This window comes from Acanthisitta chloris, unplaced genomic scaffold, assembly GCF_000695815.1.
Source record: "Acanthisitta chloris isolate BGI_N310 unplaced genomic scaffold, ASM69581v1 scaffold5582, whole genome shotgun sequence".
Lineage (NCBI taxonomy): Eukaryota > Metazoa > Chordata > Aves > Passeriformes > Acanthisittidae > Acanthisitta > Acanthisitta chloris.
Window position 1 is genome coordinate 53,269 of NW_008659773.1, and position 18,594 is coordinate 71,862.

Consider the following 18,594-nt stretch of genomic DNA (forward strand, 5'->3'; position numbering starts at 1 on the left):
AGGTGTGAAGGATTAACTCAAAAGCACAAGTGATGTCTGAAATGTTGTTTCATGCATCAGATGAGAGAACTGCTGCGTTGATCCATGTACCATACATGTGCAATCTCCTCCTGGACTGCTTGCCTGGGGCAATAGACAGGAGGAGTGAGAAGGGAGGCAGGATGAAAGGGGCAACAGGAGAGTGTGAGGATGTGCATCTGAAATGTACAGTCTTAGTAGGAGTCATGAGGGGACCTGGCTCTGACACGTTGGCAGAGCAGCTGAGAACATTTCACCATGCTGTGAAAGCTGATACAGGTTACCTTGGCTCACAGCTGTCTCTCTGATGCTCTGAATGCTGCCAAAGAAATCATAGAGTCATGATCATCTCTGGAGAATGGTTTTGTCCATCCACTTATGGACAAGCAGCCCACACTCACATCCATGTCCTGCTGCTCTTTGCCTTAATGGTCCAGGGATGCTGGCTGCAGGCACTAGGGATGCTTGCCACTTCCAGAGCTGTGCTGGGTGATCCAGCTTCTCAGAGACATCAGCAGGGATAAATTCCTGGTACTCTCACCTGTGAGAGCAGGAGTGAGACAACAGCTGTTGGGCAGTTTCCCAGAGGTGTGGGAAATACTTCTTCCAGATGCTCCTCTTCTTGATTCATATCAGGATGGGCAAGAAAAGGTGTTACTCATCAATCAGACAAATCCCCAGCCTCCTAATGGAAGAGACTGTGAACAGAGCAGGTTTTCTTCATAGTTTTTGCATGCACAAAAGTCCTTCCCTTTTATATACAAAATAATTTTATGGGAACAGGAGTGTGAACTATGGTCATTTACACAGGAAAATGAGATCCACCAAGCCACTGAGTAAGTCTCTCTGCAAAGTCTCTCTGGACTTCCAAGAAACAAATTTTAACTATCCAATAGGAAGCAGATATATAGTGTGTGTGTAAAAAAACAGAAATCAAGAGTGCTTAGAGAAACTGTGGGACAAGGCACTGAGCCAGCACTTAGTCATCTGCCTTTCTTTGGATTTGTCACATTTTGTGCCTGTCACCTTGTCCTGGTGCAGGAGGATTTAGGGAGGAAAATCAGCTTAGTTAACCTTTTTTTTCCTGCAGAATGCCTGAGAACTCCATTGAGAAAAGTCTGCAGACAGGAGGAGAAATGTGGCTTTCTTTTTAGTTTGAAGGCTGTAAATTTTAATTCAACAGACTGACATTTTACTAGCTAGTGAAGCAGACTGATTAGCAAATTCAGGAGTCTTGCTTTCACTTGTGCAAAAGAAGGTTTTATCCCTTAGTAAACTGACTGAGAGGGTTGTCAAACAGGTTTTTTTTTCCTCTGGATACCATGCAGCTTTAAGCAATCAGGTACTCTCCCAATCATTTTCTGCCCTGGTTTTTGCACATACCTAACTGTAGGTGCAAAACGCTCATGGATCACAGAGTGCCATGGCTGCATGGTGGATTCATGCTCAAAATTATATCTCGTTCCACACTCTCCACAGTACAGGTTCATTATAACCCAGTGCTCCTGATTGGAACTTGTTTCTTTTCCCTTCCTTCAAATTCTATCCAGAACACTTCAAATAGGCTTACATGTGAAAGAAGAAAAGGCATATATAAGAGGGACCATCCCTTCCTCCTGCCATGTTCCCAGTGAGTATCCGCATGTTTCCTTCCATCAGGGTTAACTTTTCACACAACTATCCTTTTAGGAACTTGAAAGCTTGTACAAATGTGAACATAGGACAATCCCTTTCCAGAGCCTGAGGAGGTCTGTATCTGACTATCATGAGAGAGTAAGAAATTACATCACAAGGCAGCCAAATTAAAGCCCATTTGATACCTACACCAGAGGCTTATACACCAGCTTGCTTGTTCTTCTCCTTGCCTAAGCTATTAATGTCCCCCTCTAACTGCAACCCACAGTCTCCTGACTCCTCTGAAATAGCTATCTCTGGAGTTTGGCTGGAGTGCTTGCTTTCTCTCCTCCTGAGTTGCAATAGCAAAACCCTAGGCACACTGTGATTTTAGGTTTGACAGTCTCTGCTTTTAGCCGAGTTTAGTAACAAAAGGTATTTCTAGGAAGAAAAACTACTGGCTGTTAAAATAGAGGGCTACTATGCCAGCCCACCACTATCCTCATGGCTGTGAAGTGCCCAGCTGCTGCTGCTCCTGCTCCTCTTTGCTTGGGAAGTCAGTGACACAGGCCCCTGGCATGCATTCCCTGGGCAGCAAGCAGCAAGGCTTTCCAAACTCCAAGGTATGTATTCATGTTGACCTGCTCATCCATGTCAACAAGACACAATCCATGTGCTGCTGACGGGGATGGGAGGCACAGGGGCTTCACCTTCACACTGTGTGGCAAAAAGGAAGCTGGGAAGGGGATGGTATTTCTCAGTTGAAAAGCAACTTGGAAAAAAAAGCTTGGAGGCCAACTTTTTCCACACACTGTGTTTGAAGTAAGTGCCTTTGTCTACAAACCTACCATCCCACTTGTTAGCTTCTCACCCAGTCATGCTCTCTTTAAGCAAGGAAAACCCAGCAGCTGCTTGATGGCTTCCTTCATGGGAATAAAGTTTGTTCCAAGCAGGAATAGATACCGTTTTCCCTTCAATTTTAAACAAATATAATTTTTTTAAAAATGTCTTCTAAATCCTGGTGCTGGAGGAATGAGAAGAGGACTTAAGAACAAAACTAAGCTTCCCTTAAAGTTCAAGTTCAGAAGTAAAAGGAGAAGGAACTTGTGAAGAGCAACAGTCACTGATCAGCCAGTTGCAATCAAGATATAGGACTGCAGACCATTGCAGAGCCCACTCTCTCCTTTGCTCAGCACATGAACATTCAGATTGCAACATATCCAGTGCCTTTGCCTCTCAAATCCCATCTCTGGAATGACTGGAAGAAACAGAGAAAGGTGGGTCAGTAGATGCACATCTGTGCATCTGTGGCATTTTTGTACCAGGTCAGTAGAGTCTGCACATCTGTGCATCTGTGGCATTTTTGTACTGGAGGACAGAGACTGGTAATACCATCACAGTCTCACATAAACCAGAAGAGGTTCTTTAGCAGAGATTGGTAATACCATCACGGTCTCACATAAACCAGAAGAGGTTCTTTGAGACATTTCTTGTGCACATCTTCTAGCTGATCTTCAAATGGAGAGCTGTCAGGCTAAGTGAAGACATTAATATTCAAGTGAAACACGAGCTAAGCAATGAGTGGCAAGAACTGTATTAGAAGATGGTTCATGCTTAGAGCATAGGTCACACAAATCCCATAATTATGTACTACCCTGTAATTATGACACCAAGACTTTCATTTTGTGTCTTTGAAAACAAGTTCAGGAAATCCTGATGCAATAGTTACTCCAAAGTTTAGAATTCATAGCAGTCCTGCTGATGAAATATCTATTTCTAAGGAAAACATTGGCTCGTATTCTACCATTGGCATGACCAATGTAGAGACTAGCTTTAGTTAAAATGCAAAAATATTTACTTCTGGATCTTTCTTTATATGTTTTGGAAGATTTTCCATTTAATAATAATTTTAACAGTACTCAGCTCAAGCCGTAAGTGTGGAAGACACTTAAAGAACTGATGAACCACTTTAATGAATGCTACTTTCTAAAGTTAAAGTTTTATAGTTTAACTTGTCTTTGTTATTCTAACTATTCCTCTCTCTACAGAGTTATAATCCCTGTAAGGTAAATATTACTTTACAGTATAAACAGTGTCTGTGAATTCAAGAAGGACTATTTGTACTACTCTTGCACAATTTATGACTACTGCCATGGACGTCAGTAGGTACAGGAAAGTGTGACTTGGAATAGCTCAACCAAACAGCAAGTGAGACTGGAAATTTCATGCTTGCAGCTCTTGTAAAGAATTATGAAAGTTGGTGGATAATATTATCTTACTTTTTGGAACAAATGGAAGGCATCTAAATAGAGCATGCCAACAAAAGGAGTAACAAATGATGAAACAAAGAGTTATATTGTAGTTACCTAAGCAGAACTTTGAGGGAAAGTTGAAGAAATAGTTTAAGCTCTGAACATCCATAGAATTATAACCACTGTCTTACCTAGATGGTGTGTCTCTTATCTAGGCAATTTCAGTAAAAACATAGAAAGTCTGAAAAGCTTAGGCTGTCTAATTAACACTGTTTATTTAGACTTGTCAGTTTTTTAGAGATGAACTACACCAGGAAAGCATTTTCTCAAAGTAATAGACACAAAGCCAAATGTAACCTGTGTGCTTCACTTCAGCTCAGAAGGGGATGACTCAGGAACAGGCAACTGTGTGTGGAATTAGAGCAGGTACAATACAGATCTTAAACCTGGACTGTCTGGCAAACTATAGCATTAAGCTTTTCAGTAGAACTGAAAAACAGTTGGCTTCAAGTATTATGTCTAACTTAAAAAAAAAAAAAAAAAAAGAAGTGACAGCTGCAAAATTATCAGGTTGTTGATGTTTGATATACACACTTCACTCTGCAGGTAGCTGACCAGCACTGTGGGTTATTGACTACTGAGGATTTTCCACTGGACAAGTGAATTCATGAAGGACTGGCAAGTGCATGCTGCATACAGAGTTAAACCCTTTTTGAAGGCAGCATCAAGAACAAAATTGTATTCTGTAAACTTTATAGCTGGTTGCCATTTCACAACACTGCTTGCAACACTTCAAATTCAAAATTTAATTGGATACTTTGAAGCAGTAAGCTGTTACTCATAATGAAAGCTCCTGATTTTAAGAACAAACTGAGTTGCTACCTTTTAAGAAAATCATTCCATAACATTCTATATATCAAATACTCACCTATGAGACCTTGCAGTTAAAATATTGGTATTTTATATATAAAAATACACACATACTTTTGACAAGTTTTTTAGATGTCTACAGAATTTGAGCAGCAAAATTAGCTCCTGGTGCCTCATACTGTCAGTATCATACATAGAGGAGGATGAGAAAGAGAAAAAAAAATAAAAGGAAAAATAAAAAAACCAAAACAGACAGTTGAGAGCAACTAAACTTTTTAGACACCCTTGTACCATTTGGAGTTACTGAAGCTCTACACAATTGAAGTTCACTCCTTTAAAAGATGGGAACCTCTCCCTGCCAAGGAGCGATGCATGTCCAGCAGCCCCAGGCAGCCAGAGTCCCACACAGGTGCTGCTCAGCCTCCCTGGGGCTTGTGGGTGAGCAGGTGGCTTTGGCTGCACTGGAGACACCACAGCATGTCTGGGATACCAAGCTGTGGCAGCAACTTTGGTCAGATGTGCTGTATCTGCAGCTATAAAAATGTGGCTTAGGAAAGTCTGTAATGGCGACAACCAGTTTGTTCTCTTCCAAATACCAGCAACCTTTTCTTTCTGTTTTATACCTGAAGCTGTTTAATTTTTTAGAATTTTAGGGCTTTTATTTCCCATCATAAGACCCTCAAGCTGATTAGCATTGCCCTATTGAGGGAGGTGGAAGGGAAAGGAGCATTTTTCTTGTCTTTTTTTGCTGGCTTCTTCACTCAGTCCTCCTGTGGTGTTGTGTGATGCTAGGAGACATCTTTGTTTATGAGGCTGCTGAGCAGTATTGCCTTGTCAAGCTTTCTTTCTCTTAGGTGTGGCATTTTGTACACGTGGGGCCTGTATAAGTCCCACAGGCAGCACACAGGTCCTGCCAGCAGCACTCCTGCTGCCCTCCAGGACAGTACACAGCTTTAACACAGCAGCTACCTGCTCCCTGCTATAAAGGAATCATTTCTCCTCTCAGAGCAAAGCCCTTTGCCTCACCCACTGACACACAAAGGGTATATCATGGGGTTGCAGAGCAAGGAGTAAGTCAAGGCAGTGCAAGAAGTGAGCAGCCCCTAGTTGCTACAGTGCTGGCACATGTTACCCACCACCTCCTATGGTAGCAGGGACAGGCAACTTAGCAAAGGAAGGTTGAAGCTACTTACAGCTGCATGGATGGAAGCAACCCAGTGCCAATGCTGTCTAAGTCCTTGGTAGCTGCCTACCAGGGATTTCTGTCTGATTTTCTCACACTGAGTGTCAGATGTTCCCAGCCTCTGTATGCAACTCTGTACAAGCCACCACCATTATACCCTGCATGCATCATGCTGCCCACATCCATTTCCTGTGTTTTTCACTTGCAAAGGAGGAACAGGTTTTGCCTGATTTAATTCAAGCAAGTCTAGGATTAAGCAGAGAAAATTATCAGCTCAAAGGTGTCCTCTCAAAGAGATGTACATTGCATAGGAGCAGATATAGGATGTGGAGAAGCTTAGAGCAATTTTTTTTGTCATCTGCCCCGTGGAGGTGCTGGTGGCTCTGGGTGGCAGCAGCTGAGGGTGCAGTGCTGAGGTATGAAGAATTACAATGACAGCAGCAGCAGTAAGGATTCAAGCAACAAATGGCAAACTGCAGCTGGCAACAGCAGGATGGGGACTGGAGCTAGTACTCTCACAGGTGGACAGAAAAGTCCTCTTCTGCAGCCAGCCCAGGAACAAAGACAAGTCTGTTAAGCAAAGCAGTGGAGCTCAGCCTGGGCTGAACAGACAACTCTCAGAATCCTTGAAGCAGCAGTGCCTGGGACTGTGTAGAGCAGAGAGGAAAGGTGAGGAGCACTGTAGACGAGAGGTAAGACAGAGCACTGTGCCTCAGCAGAGTTCATCTGGCTTCACCTGTCTTCCCCAGATCAGTAATTCAGGCAATAAAACCTACTCCTTCACTGTGAAAGTCATTATAAATAGCTCCTTTTAAGCATTCTCTGGTGAGATTCTGACGGAGCAGCAGCAAGAGTGTTCCCCCTGCTAAGGTCTTAGGCCTCTGAAGGGCTGGAAGGTGGCAGAGCAGGCAACCGAAGGTGCTTCTGTCCATTTTTCTGGAAGGGATTTTGTGGGGACATTACTTTGAGGGAGCACAGAGGTCAACAAACTGCTTGGGAGAGACTGGGTGAAGAATGTTCAGCAGTTTCACATTAAGTGATGTGGCAAAGGCTCGAGAAACACCTTGGCCAAGTCCAGGATCACTGTAGAATCTTGTATTTGCTTGCATGGGCTTACTGTCAGCTTTGTGAAGTGCTTCAGCTTTGTCTTTGAGACAATCACTATGCATGAGGGACAAAGTGCAGCTGAAGGTAAGGCTGTACTGTACTCCCTGGACAAGGTGGCAGGAGAGCATAAGCTACTTCTCTGCAGCTCCCCTCTGCAGTGTCTGGGCTCCTGCATGGGGTTGGCTTTCCTCATTCATGCCTAGCATCTTCCCCGGGCCAGAAGAGATTCCTTCTTGCTGGGATGGCAACAGAGCACTGTAAAAGCCACCTGCCTGACCACAGAGGGCTAAAGGACAGGCACAACACAATCTCTTTCATCTCCATCTTTCTGAATAAGCAGCAGCTCACATTTGGTGGGATGTCAGGATGACTGATTCTGCTGGGGACTTTTAGCACAAGGTCATTGCAAGTCATGGCATCTTGACAGAGAAAACTAGAAATTTTTCTGCTTGGGGCATAGGCAATGACCCTCCCTACCCACAGTCTTACCAAAAGTACTGGCAGTATATAGTGCATCTACAAAAGCTGTATTTCTTTGCTTTCCAGAGAAACTTAAAAGATTTACATGCTTCATCTCCTCCACTCCTATCTGAAATACGGCTGTAATCTAGCCTGGGTCACAGGTAGCTGTCAGAAGCATAGAGAGGTGAGTCGTGGAGCTATGGAAATACAGTTTCTGACATAAGCCTGAAACAATCCTATACTCCCCACATCCTATTTTTTCTCCCTAGATTAGAGCTCTTCCCAACAGCAGAGCTGCACCTACCTTGAAAATCCTCCTCTGCTTTGCCACATTTGCTCTTCCACTCTCCCGGTGATAGTACTGAAGATGGTAGGCAGCACTTCCCAGTAGTATAACTAATTCCCTTTTCTTGCTGGTTCTCTTCCAGGCTGCTCCTTGGGATGGTTCCCAAACCAGTCCTCAGGAAGGTGATCAGGGTCTCTCACAGCCCCAAGCATCCCCACCGTGGGCTTCCAACTCATGTTTTACCTAACTTCTCCACCTCCAGATTATGCTTTCTTTGCTCAGAAACCTGTTATGGGGCTGGAAGCCTGTCCAGGGGTGGAGTGGTGGGGTTTCAGCAGGGATATAATGCAGCCCAAACATTTATGCTTTGGGTCCTGCCTCAGATTTTGGTCAGTCCTGCAATAGATGCAAGTCACCTTACTGATTGGTGTATACGCAATTGTTTTCCTTTGTAGACTGCTTTGGTTTAACTCCAGAACAGTAAGAGCAAACAAGGCACGAAATGGCCTTGCTGTGCAGAGCAGGGACAGCTATGCCCATCATCCAGCAGTGGTGACTGCCTGCTGCACAAGTCGTGCTGCAGGCAGAGGGATGGGGAACAGTGATGTTCAGGGAACACAGGATCATTCAGGAAACGGCTGGTGCAGAAATGTCAGAGCTGACAGTGCTATCAGGAGCAATATGACAGTGCTGGCTGGGTTCACTGGCAAGTGCTGCTGTGTTTGCCTGATTCCCCTGCTCAGAAGGTACCACGATGGACAGAGATTTTGCTTTCTACCAGATGCAAACATTAGGATTGCTGAAGTGCAAACATGTAGAATCAGGGCATTTAAGCATTGATTACCTGTATGATATGCACACCTACCATACAGATGCATGTGCCTACACAAAAGAATGATGCTTCCATGTGGTACACAAAAGTATAAACTTGGTAGAGATTTGCTGGGAAGTAGTGCAGGAGTCACACTGCAGTCTCATATCTGCAGAATCACTTCTCTTTTTCAGTAGCTGGACTTGGTGGCAGTATAGATACCAAAATGAATGTTGCACATTAATAAAACACAGAGACAGATTTTATTTTGAACCAAAAGTTAAAATTTTATTTGGAATATCAATATACCCCAAAAAATAAAAATAAAAACTTCCTTTTATGTAATGAAATAGCCATTTGAAAATGGTAAAATAAAGATATTTCTCATACTATTCTCTCCTAGTAATCGTATACATATTTAAGGTTGTTTTTTATCTGAATATAAATCTAGCTTGAGCTTTAAGGCTCCAAAAAGCCTAAAGCATGTAGTGGCCCTTTTGAGAAAGCAGATAAGTCAATCAGAGCTGTGTTTTTTTTCAGCAGACAGGCCTGTTTGAAGCTGTCCAGGACTGGACAGAAGTAAGACTTCTCAGGAAGGTCACTGTTTCAGGGGAGTATCATTTTATACCCATTGGGAAATACACTCTAACCACTCTGCATGCAGCATTTTAACATTATGATGTCCTGGGAAGGGCCCTGGTTCCCCTTAGCTGTCAAGTTAATGTGCAGATCCAATCTTATTTGTGTTGGTACAGTTGATGTAATTTGAGAAATCAAATCCTACCCTGTGGTGTTTGCTCTGCTAGAAATTAAGTCAGTAACAAGGCCCTGGTCCTGCCTTTAACCCTGTAAGTGAAAGGTTTCTGTGCCCATGTATTGCTGTGCTGACTGCAATGGAGTATTTATGATAGCAGGATCAGGGACTTGCTTTTAATAAAATAAATGGAATGGAAAATGTGTTGAAATAAAGCATTGGAAACTCACTGACAATTCTGAGTTGCAATTCTTCCCTTTTAAAGGGCTCATTGCTGCTAGGCTTCAAAATATGACTGCAGACCCATGTCAGAGCCAGAGCAATGCCCTGGGTGGTCCATGTCACCACTAAGCAAACAACAAGGGAATTTAGGTCTAGCATAACCCTCTGCAACCAGGCTCCAGCAGCTGAAGCAAAGTTCCCTGAAGTGAGTGGACATCTCACCAACAACCTCACTTTCAGCAGACATTGGAACAAGTTCTGAACTTATGTGGTATAGTCTGAAATTTGCTTTGATTTCTTCCTTGATCAAACCCATCTTTAATACCCCAAGTATGTCTGTATTTATGATTTGCATGTAAACATGCAATACTTCTGCTACTGGTTCTGAAGTACAGGATAGACTGCAACTATTAAATATGACTGCACTAATGTGTTGTATCTGGCATTGATTACAAAGGCTCATGGTCATTGATTACAAGGTTATATGGTCACAATGATTGGTCTCTTATGCCCTTTGTTGCCTGAAACCACCTGAATATTGATCCCTGAGATACCATTGCTTTCAACTAAAATGTACCAGGTTTTTCCTTTCAGGAGAGAAAAATAACACACATCCAGGACTCGAACAAGTTATTAGACCACAGATGTTCTTCCAAACAAATCCACAGACCCACGCTCTCACTCAAGGAGCCACTGCCTAATTAACTTCTGCAGAAGGGACCCCTTCACACATAAGCCACCCCATCCTGTGCACCTGGCACTATGCAGCCCACTCTCCTTTTATTTTGCTTTTCTCATCTTGGAAAGGAGTGAGCGTTCAGCCTGGAAATACTTTCTCCTGGGATATGGGATTGGTCTCCCTCTTTGTCTCTCCTCCAACTTGTGCTCTATATTTTATTCCTACTACCCTCCTTGGCTCTTTTGAGTGATTCTTTTTGCAGACTTTGGCCCTTGTAAGTAAAAGCTTCTATTATTTTACTGTGAGATTCTGGTGAGAGGTCTCTTTTGGAGCCAGCTGTTCCTTGTTGGGTGTTCTCAGTGAGTCCAGACATAAATCATTTGTGACTCTAAGTTACAGAAGGTCTGTAAGCACAAGGAGTTTCCTTCTCATCACAGGCACAATTTAAAGAGGCTGCAGAATTACCCAAGCTTTTGTTCTTCTACTAACTAGTTAAAATATTTCCTTAAAGCACTCACTACACAGAAGAAGTGTTAAGGAAGAGCCAAATTCTGCTGGCAGCAGCTTATAGCGTAAATCCATACCAATCTTTCCAGTTTTATTTCAGTACATTGGATTAATGCATCAAAACATAAAACACAGACTTCAACCCTGGCAGAATGACCTTATCACCAGTGAAACTTTCCTGACTTTAATAGTGGGTACCATAACAGCATTTCCAGTATCTCTCGTGGCTGTCACAGGTCCCATGGTATTTGGTAAATTCTATAAAGTTTGAGCTCCCCATGGCATATGTGAATGCAAGAGAATTACAGCCCTCTTTAAGATAATTAGGGGGAAAAGGGTTCTGACACTAGACAGAAAAAACTGAAAGTGTGACTCCAAGGTTCAAACCAGGGGAGATAAACAGGACCCAGTTAACTGTGTTTATAACTCATGGCTTATAGGTCAGAACAGCTGGAGTATTGTTGAGGTGCCATTACATTAGGGTTGACTGGCTCAGTGTTTAGACACATGTGTGGGTTAAACGTGGTGTCTAAATATCATGAATATATATTTTAGGGGAAAAAAGGTAAGAAATAGAGTGTAAATTGGTTTTGACTCCAGTGGAAGACTTCAGAAAAGCCCAATGGTATAGTAGGGCTTTAGGACCTGTGTAAATGCATGTGTGAAGTGTCATCTCCCGAAGCGAATGGCAGTATGACAGCCAATTTCCAGCGTGACAATAAAAGCACCCTCATTCACCACTGTACCTAATGTGCCTGATCTTGCTGCCCCTTCTCTACATGTATGCTTGTCTGCAGCGTAGTCAGCTGCCAGGACATCCACTGAATTTGGTGCTGAGTTCCCCTGGCACATCAGAGGTACAGCTGCACTGCCTTTCAAAGAGGTCGTGTGGGCTGGTGTCTGCATTGGAGCCTCTACCTAGGCAGTAAGGAAGCTGACCCTCACTTGTCCAGCCTCAGCTGGTGGGGCAGTGGGCATGTCGAGGAGCAGGTGCTGGGAATGGTGCAGAGATACCCACGAGGGCTTGGGGAGGATGGGGCAAGAGCAGGTGGAATTCTTGCTCTGCTGAAGTCAGTGTTGGCATGGCCAGCATTGCCATCCAGCATAGAGAGCTGGGGGGGTTTAATCCTATGTAATTAAAGAAAACAGAGTATGAAACACGGAGGGTTTGCAACCCACTCTGTTTTCTGCTTAACTCAGGCCGCAAGTCCTTGCCTTGCTGTGATGTCGCTTCATATTGGGGCTTTAAAGTCATGAGCCATAAGCCTCAAATTAGCAGGAGATGTGCATGGTTCCTTCCTGTCTGCTCAGATAAAAGGCAATCAGGTACACCAGCTCTGTTAGAAGCAGAGCAAAGCCTCCACTGACTTCAGCATCCAAGATTTATGCTCCAACTTCAGCTCCAGACACTGGACCACTTCCACCCCCTCTTGCCCTATTTGAGAGACTTAACACACACAGGACTGAGGGTCTAAGTGGCACAATGGTGGGCTTCTACCAGTGCTTATCAGCTAATTGCAGTGACTTGAATTTTGCCTTTTCCACTCTTGACCAGTCTTCTTAACCTGCTTTTTAGCTGGGGCAAAATTAAACATGAGGAAAAAGGCTTATTCAGCATTATAATTATCTACTCCCAAGCTGTGTAACAAAATGGTTTGCACATTTAATTGGCTTTGTCTAATATTTCCACGTATACAGTAGTCCTATTGATGAATATCATAGCTTCATTACTGCATATCACATTTTGCTATGTTTTGTACCATAAAATAACGTCAGCACATCAATAACTTAAATAACACAAATGTAAACTCATTTTCTGCTTGTTATAATCATGACTTTAGCCTGAAGAGGCTTTTTGATTTGTAAGACCATTCACATAATATGGAATGTAACTTTATTTGTTTTTCTTTTGTATATAATGAGACACCGAAAGCCCTTGTCATCTCTTAACAGGATACTAAAGCAGCTCTGTTTCATGAATGACAGCACAATTAAAGCTAAAAATCATAATTTAAAAAACCCCTTTGTACTGTACAATCTCAAATTAAAGCAAGAAAGATAATGACAATCTTTTGCATCAGCCAGGAAACGTGATTCTCTGCCACTGGGCTGTTTTTTCTTGTTGACAATTCACAACATGTGTGTATGGGTGTAGTTATAGGTGTGTATATCCTATGCAGAACAGCAGTCCCTATTTTGTTGATCTAGTTATTCTAATTGTTTAGTTAAACTACCTAACTGTTACAATTTAGAATACTACATTAACACATTTAACATCAAGTTTACATACTTGCGTCTTTGAAATACTAGGAACTTTTACACATTTTATTTGGCTTTGTAAGGACTGGAATATCACAGATAATGCAATCTACTTGTCTTTGAAAGAATATGGCTGTTCTCAACTAACTCTCTAAGGTTCAGAGTGAAATATGGTTCTCATATCTGTAGCTGACTTCAGAGAAGAGTGTCTTCTTAACTGGTCAGTCTGATGTTACAGTACAGATTCTGCAGATATATATATATATATTTAATGAAGGATAATTCTCTCTGGACTTTAGAGTCAAGCAGTTGCAGCAAAATTACTTTGTTTAGACTAATTTTTCCTATACACATCTCAAGAAAAACCTATTCCACGTATGTTTTGGAGTAGAATCTCCACATGACCAGAGGAGGGCACTTTGAACATCTTTGCACTGCCCAGGAGGCAGATGCAGAAGCACAGTGTTACCCAATGTCGCAGTCCTGCCACCTCTTCCCACCCAGGCAGGCATCCTTGTGTCCACCAAAACACAGTATCCATATGGTACCACAGGGCTCTGTTCTGGAAACAGTGGGCAGATATATCACTCTCTTCTTGCTAACTAGGATTTCTTCTGATTTCCCCCATTTAATTCAGTGTTGCTGCGGGCTAAATTAAGAGTAACAGGCAATTCCTAAAAATCATGAGAGGGGAGTTGTCTCCCTTTCCTTCCTGAACATCCCTCTGCTATTAGCCCCTGGTAATTTAGCAAATATTGATTGATTTAACCCTCTATGACTTATCCTGCTGCAGAAATACCTTGCCTTTAACTGAAAAATGCACTTGGAAAATGCACTCTCTGAGATATGTATTGCAACAGTGCATCTTTTCACATTAAACTGCTGTTAAAGTACTGCTCCTTTCTGCCTTCTGAGGGAGGCGACTCTGTGTCCCAGATCTGCTCTCCTGGCAGAGCACAGAGCAGAGAAATCAATCTCTTCTCTTTTCCGTTCATGACCACAGTGTGGAGTTCAGACAGTTTCCATGCAGGAAACATCCTTTTGGGTTTCATTTTGGCTAAAGGTATCAAGCTTCTATAGAAAAGATTTTAATTCTGCAATCTTATTGTTATTGTAGACAGATTTTTTGTCACCTCTGCTTTGTTTTGTTCAAGTTTAATGCTGAGAAATTATTAGAAAGGATTTAGAAACCTTTTTTTTTTTAAATTTAAAATAAAAGTCTCTCCTCCACCCTGGGGAAACACATTGCTTATTTAAAGTACTTTTTTTTCCCCCCTCAACATTATTCCATTTCTCTTCTCTTCTCTTCTTTTTCATTTTTTCTCTTCTTCCTTTCCTCCTTTGTTTTCTAGAGAAGACAGGTACAAGAAGGAAGTTGTCTTTCATCAGCAGTCCTTTGAGATAGAGTAGAATTCAGTGAGTCCTCACCATGATAGGATCATAAACTTACTGGGTTAAACCAAGCTAACTTTCCCTAAGCTGCCAAGTTTTAGCTGCACCATACATATATGTGTTTCCTTGTGCCTTTTTTTTTTTTAACTTATAATTTTGTTTTTCTTGATGACCCTGAGCTATGGCTTCTTGTTTCTACCACTAGTCAACCTTCCTTTCTTTTCTGGTTTTGCCGATATAGGCCTCAAAGAAAAAATGGCAGAAGAGCACAAAGTAGCTGAGGTACATGAGAGAGGACCAGATGATGTTCTGCACGTGGGAATGGCACTGGCTGTGATGCATCCAGGAGAAGACCAGGTAATTGATCACGCAACCGATCAACATCTGAGTGATCTGCGACAAGGTGATGAACATGGCAAACTTGCGTGAGACTCTGAAGCCAGCAGCCCGCAAGGCATAGTACGAGTACATGACGGCGTGTACTCCATAGTTCATGGTCATGAACCAGCCACCGCCAGCCACCATGTCCTTGTAGGAATACCAAGAATAAAGTAACACAGTAATGTGATGGTACCAGTGTAAGAAGATGAGCTTCTGTTTCCTAAGAATAATGAATATTGTATCACCTGTAACAAAACAAAACACACACACACAAGAAAAAAAAAGGAGGGGAGGAAATGAGAAACATATCGAACAATTCCATAATTAATGCAGTATTCTTTTCCTTTTGCTGTTGCTGGAGTACACACTACTTTGGACCATGAAAAACCACCTCAGCTCTAGATCTGAGAGTCTGGCTCCTAAACTCTCTGCAACCTTTACAAAACCAATGTATCTACATTTTCCTGTGTGGATAACTCCTGCTTGAAAACTCCATAGGTTTACTTGGCAGCCCTTTGATAATCCATGAAAGTCTGAGGTCAGGTATGTGGATGTATGTATACCATCTCTGACTGTGAGACTGTCCATTAAATACTGTGACTGGAAGAGAAATGCAGCTTGACTGAAGGCAGAAAACCTAAAGAGAAAGCAGCACAGTGTCCTCTGATTCAAATGTCTACCTGCAAACTGAACCTAGTTAAAATCAGTAAAGCCTTTTGAGCTAATATGGTCATATGTAACCTATAACATGGAAAGGTATATGGTTGCCAGAAAGGCTTCTAGATAGAAATTTGGGTGACATTGAAATGCACATCCTCTTCTGCAAATTCATGTTAGTATTGTAGAAAAGTAAGTTTTACTTCTCTTCCCTGTTTTATATTTCCTTCTGCTTCTCATGATTGCACAGAACAGTATGTCTATAAAATTGTTATAGACACAGTGACTCCAAAAAAAAATCCCTGAGATTTGAATCTGGGGACTTATTTTGATATATATGTATCCCAGGAAATCCAAACCATGAATATTAGTCATGGGTGGAAGCAAACTGCACTGTCTGCACAAGTTCTATAATACGGCATAATGCTACTGTTTACTTCATTAGCTGCAAGATTTTAATAAGTAATCATATGTTTGCTTTATTGCTGCTGTGCAGTTCTAGCTGATGTTTCCCAGTTTTAACAACTAAATTTCTGTGGTTTTGCAGTAATTTAAGCAGCAGGAAACCAAGGGATTCTGACATAACAAGCCAACTGGTATCTGTCTCTTTCTAGATTTTATGCTGATGAACTGCTGTCCTCTAGTTTGCTGAATCAAATTCTCTGCTGAAAGGTAAAGTCTTATTTTTGCTACACACCTGAACACAGTATGAGCTGCAGCCCTCTGAGGCTTCATAAGGGTATTCTCTAAAGTAAAAGCTGGAGGATTGCTAAATTGTTTCCTGCTCTGTTCCATTAAAACAATCCTTTCTTACACTGATAAGACACGGACAAGAACACATGCAAACTGGCTACTAAGTTCGTTCCATTAAAACAACCCTTTCTTACACTGATAAGACACGGACGAGAACACATGCAAACTGGCTACTAAGTTGGCTTTGGAATGTGTATCATAAGTATCCTTACCAAAAAAACTGCTGGTGAGATAGAAGTTTATAAGAATCAGGACTGGAAAAGCCAGGGATGTAAGTATCCTTACCAAAAAACCTGCTGGTGAGATAGAAGTTTACAAGAATCAGGACTGGAAAAGCCAGGGATATTATGGGAAATTGGTTTCTACTTGGAGGAAGCAGCAGCCACAGCTTTCAATGTTTAGGGAGGAAGCACCTTACTGCTCATAATCGTACACTTAGCTGAGTATTAAAGGATGAACGCTGCAGAATACAGGCAGAACCTGACTCAGCACTTAGCTGTGTATTAAAGGATGAATACTGCAGAATACAGGCAGAACCTGACTCAAACCTTGCTGACACAGCTGCTATAGCCCACCCTTCACTTCTGCTCCCATGTAATTGGCAGAGAGACTGCCGATTACACTACTCTTACTTGGCTACAAGTAGCTCAGGAAGAGGTGTGGACCAGATTGTTTTTACATCTTGACTGCCTTGCTGTGTACAATCGCTGCAGTTTATTCCTCAGTTGGGAATGGTCTTACTCAACTGCACATTGCTCTAACTTCAGTCAGGCTGGAATTAACCTCTAGAGACTAAAACATGCATTTTGGGGTTGGTTATGTTTACTTAGTTTTCCTAAGACTTGAGATTTTGACAGCACTGAGACCCTTCTTGTGCTTCAGGCATAGGTATTTCTGCTCTAAATATGCATGGTGAGAGAAAGAGAGAGAGGGTACTCACCTAGTTCGGGTGCTTTGCTTAGCACAAATGCATATGCCCAGAATTTGCTGACAGGTCCAATGTAAAAACTCTGGTCACACACTGACTGTTTCAGGCCTTTGGTCATCAAAATGTACAGCATATAAGCACCAGTTCGAACAGCACCGAATATACTTTAAAACAAAAAGAGAAAATTAAGAAAGTTGAGCGGATGTTTGAAAATTAGATGTCATCACTTCAAATCATTATGAGAAAAAGGCCATCAATGTGCTGAAATAATGTTTGAGACAGCTTAAAAGCTCGTGCAACTCTGCTGGCTTCTAGTTAGGAAGTTACCCTGAACTCAGACTTGTAAACTGGACTGTAGCAGTATCCCCTGGTGAAAGTCTGGAATGGTAATGTCAGTGGTTTTTATTCATTACTACAGGAATGATCCTTCACTTTTCAGGAGCAGGGAGTTTTCGGGATGCAGACTTTTGATGCTGATAGCTGGAAAACTACAAGAAATGTGTTGATAAAGAGCTGTATCATCATCACAACAAGGTCCATTTCCCTCTTCTGATTTCCTCAGTCTTCTCTTGCCTCTCCCTGTGTTTCTTACATCCACAGGAGCTTTGGGCACTGACAAATCCAGGTAGGGCACACAGATTTTGATGGAGGGGTCTCAGTCAGGGCTGGTGTTTTGGTGCACATGCTTGACTTCATCTCCTAACAGGTCATTACTAACAGAGGAAACTACTAGTTGAATCAGGCTGTAAAAAGCAGATTCACCCTCACCTCATCAAAGTGAGATGCAAGGTAACAGCGTTCTGTAAATGAGAAACATTAAGAGATTTTCAACGGTATTAATCAGTGCAATTACACAGGGGATAGGTTGACATCCAGCTGATGTAAAGAACAAAGGCTTCTGTCTCAGCAGTGAGGAGCTCTGCAGAAGGAATTGCCTCATTGTTTTATGGCAAGAACATGCTTGCCTGCTGTCTACCATTGTAGCCTGTTGGCCCTTCACTAGCTGCAACGAATACTGGGTGAAGGATAAAGTAAGATATACTCAACCTTTGGGATTGAGTATATCTTACTTTATGTCTACATTACATGTCCTTGTTTCTCTACCCAGGTCCATCGTAACTCCCCTCTAACTTCTTTGTGAGCTTGACCTACCTTGGTTCCTGCTCTGCCTTGTTGTCTTTTGTGACTATTACATGTCAGCAGGCAAAATAAGCCACCTAAAACTGATGTATAAACTGATGTATAAAATGTGGGTATTGCAAGCTATCATTTATGCAAAGTTGCAAAGTATGTGAAATAAGGAACAGTTTCTCTGAAGTTACAGAGCCTCTGTTACTTGTCCTTCTGAAGTCAGTATTCTTTAAAAAACGGGTTTTGAAATCACAAGGCAGCCTCAGAAGTTGAGGTCTATACTGCTATACAGCACTTGGTCAGACTAGATAGTTCTAGGAAGCCTGCT

The 18,594-nt window shown here is 42.1% G+C and overlaps 1 protein-coding gene across 1 annotated transcript in view; it reads right to left on the reverse strand.

Moving 5' to 3' along the window:
- Positions 1-14,336: 14,336 nt before the first annotated feature.
- The window catches only part of ELOVL6 (ELOVL fatty acid elongase 6), a 10,744-nt gene continuing 6,486 nt past the window's right edge, over positions 14,337-18,594 (reverse strand). Inside the window, exons 4-5 of the mRNA XM_009069513.1 lie at positions 17,148-17,299; positions 14,337-15,042 (exon numbers count right to left, since the gene is read on the reverse strand). Of these exons, the coding sequence (XP_009067761.1) occupies positions 14,618-15,042; positions 17,148-17,299 (577 nt within the window). The 3' untranslated portion in view covers positions 14,337-14,617. The remainder of the gene's footprint in view (positions 15,043-17,147; positions 17,300-18,594) is intronic.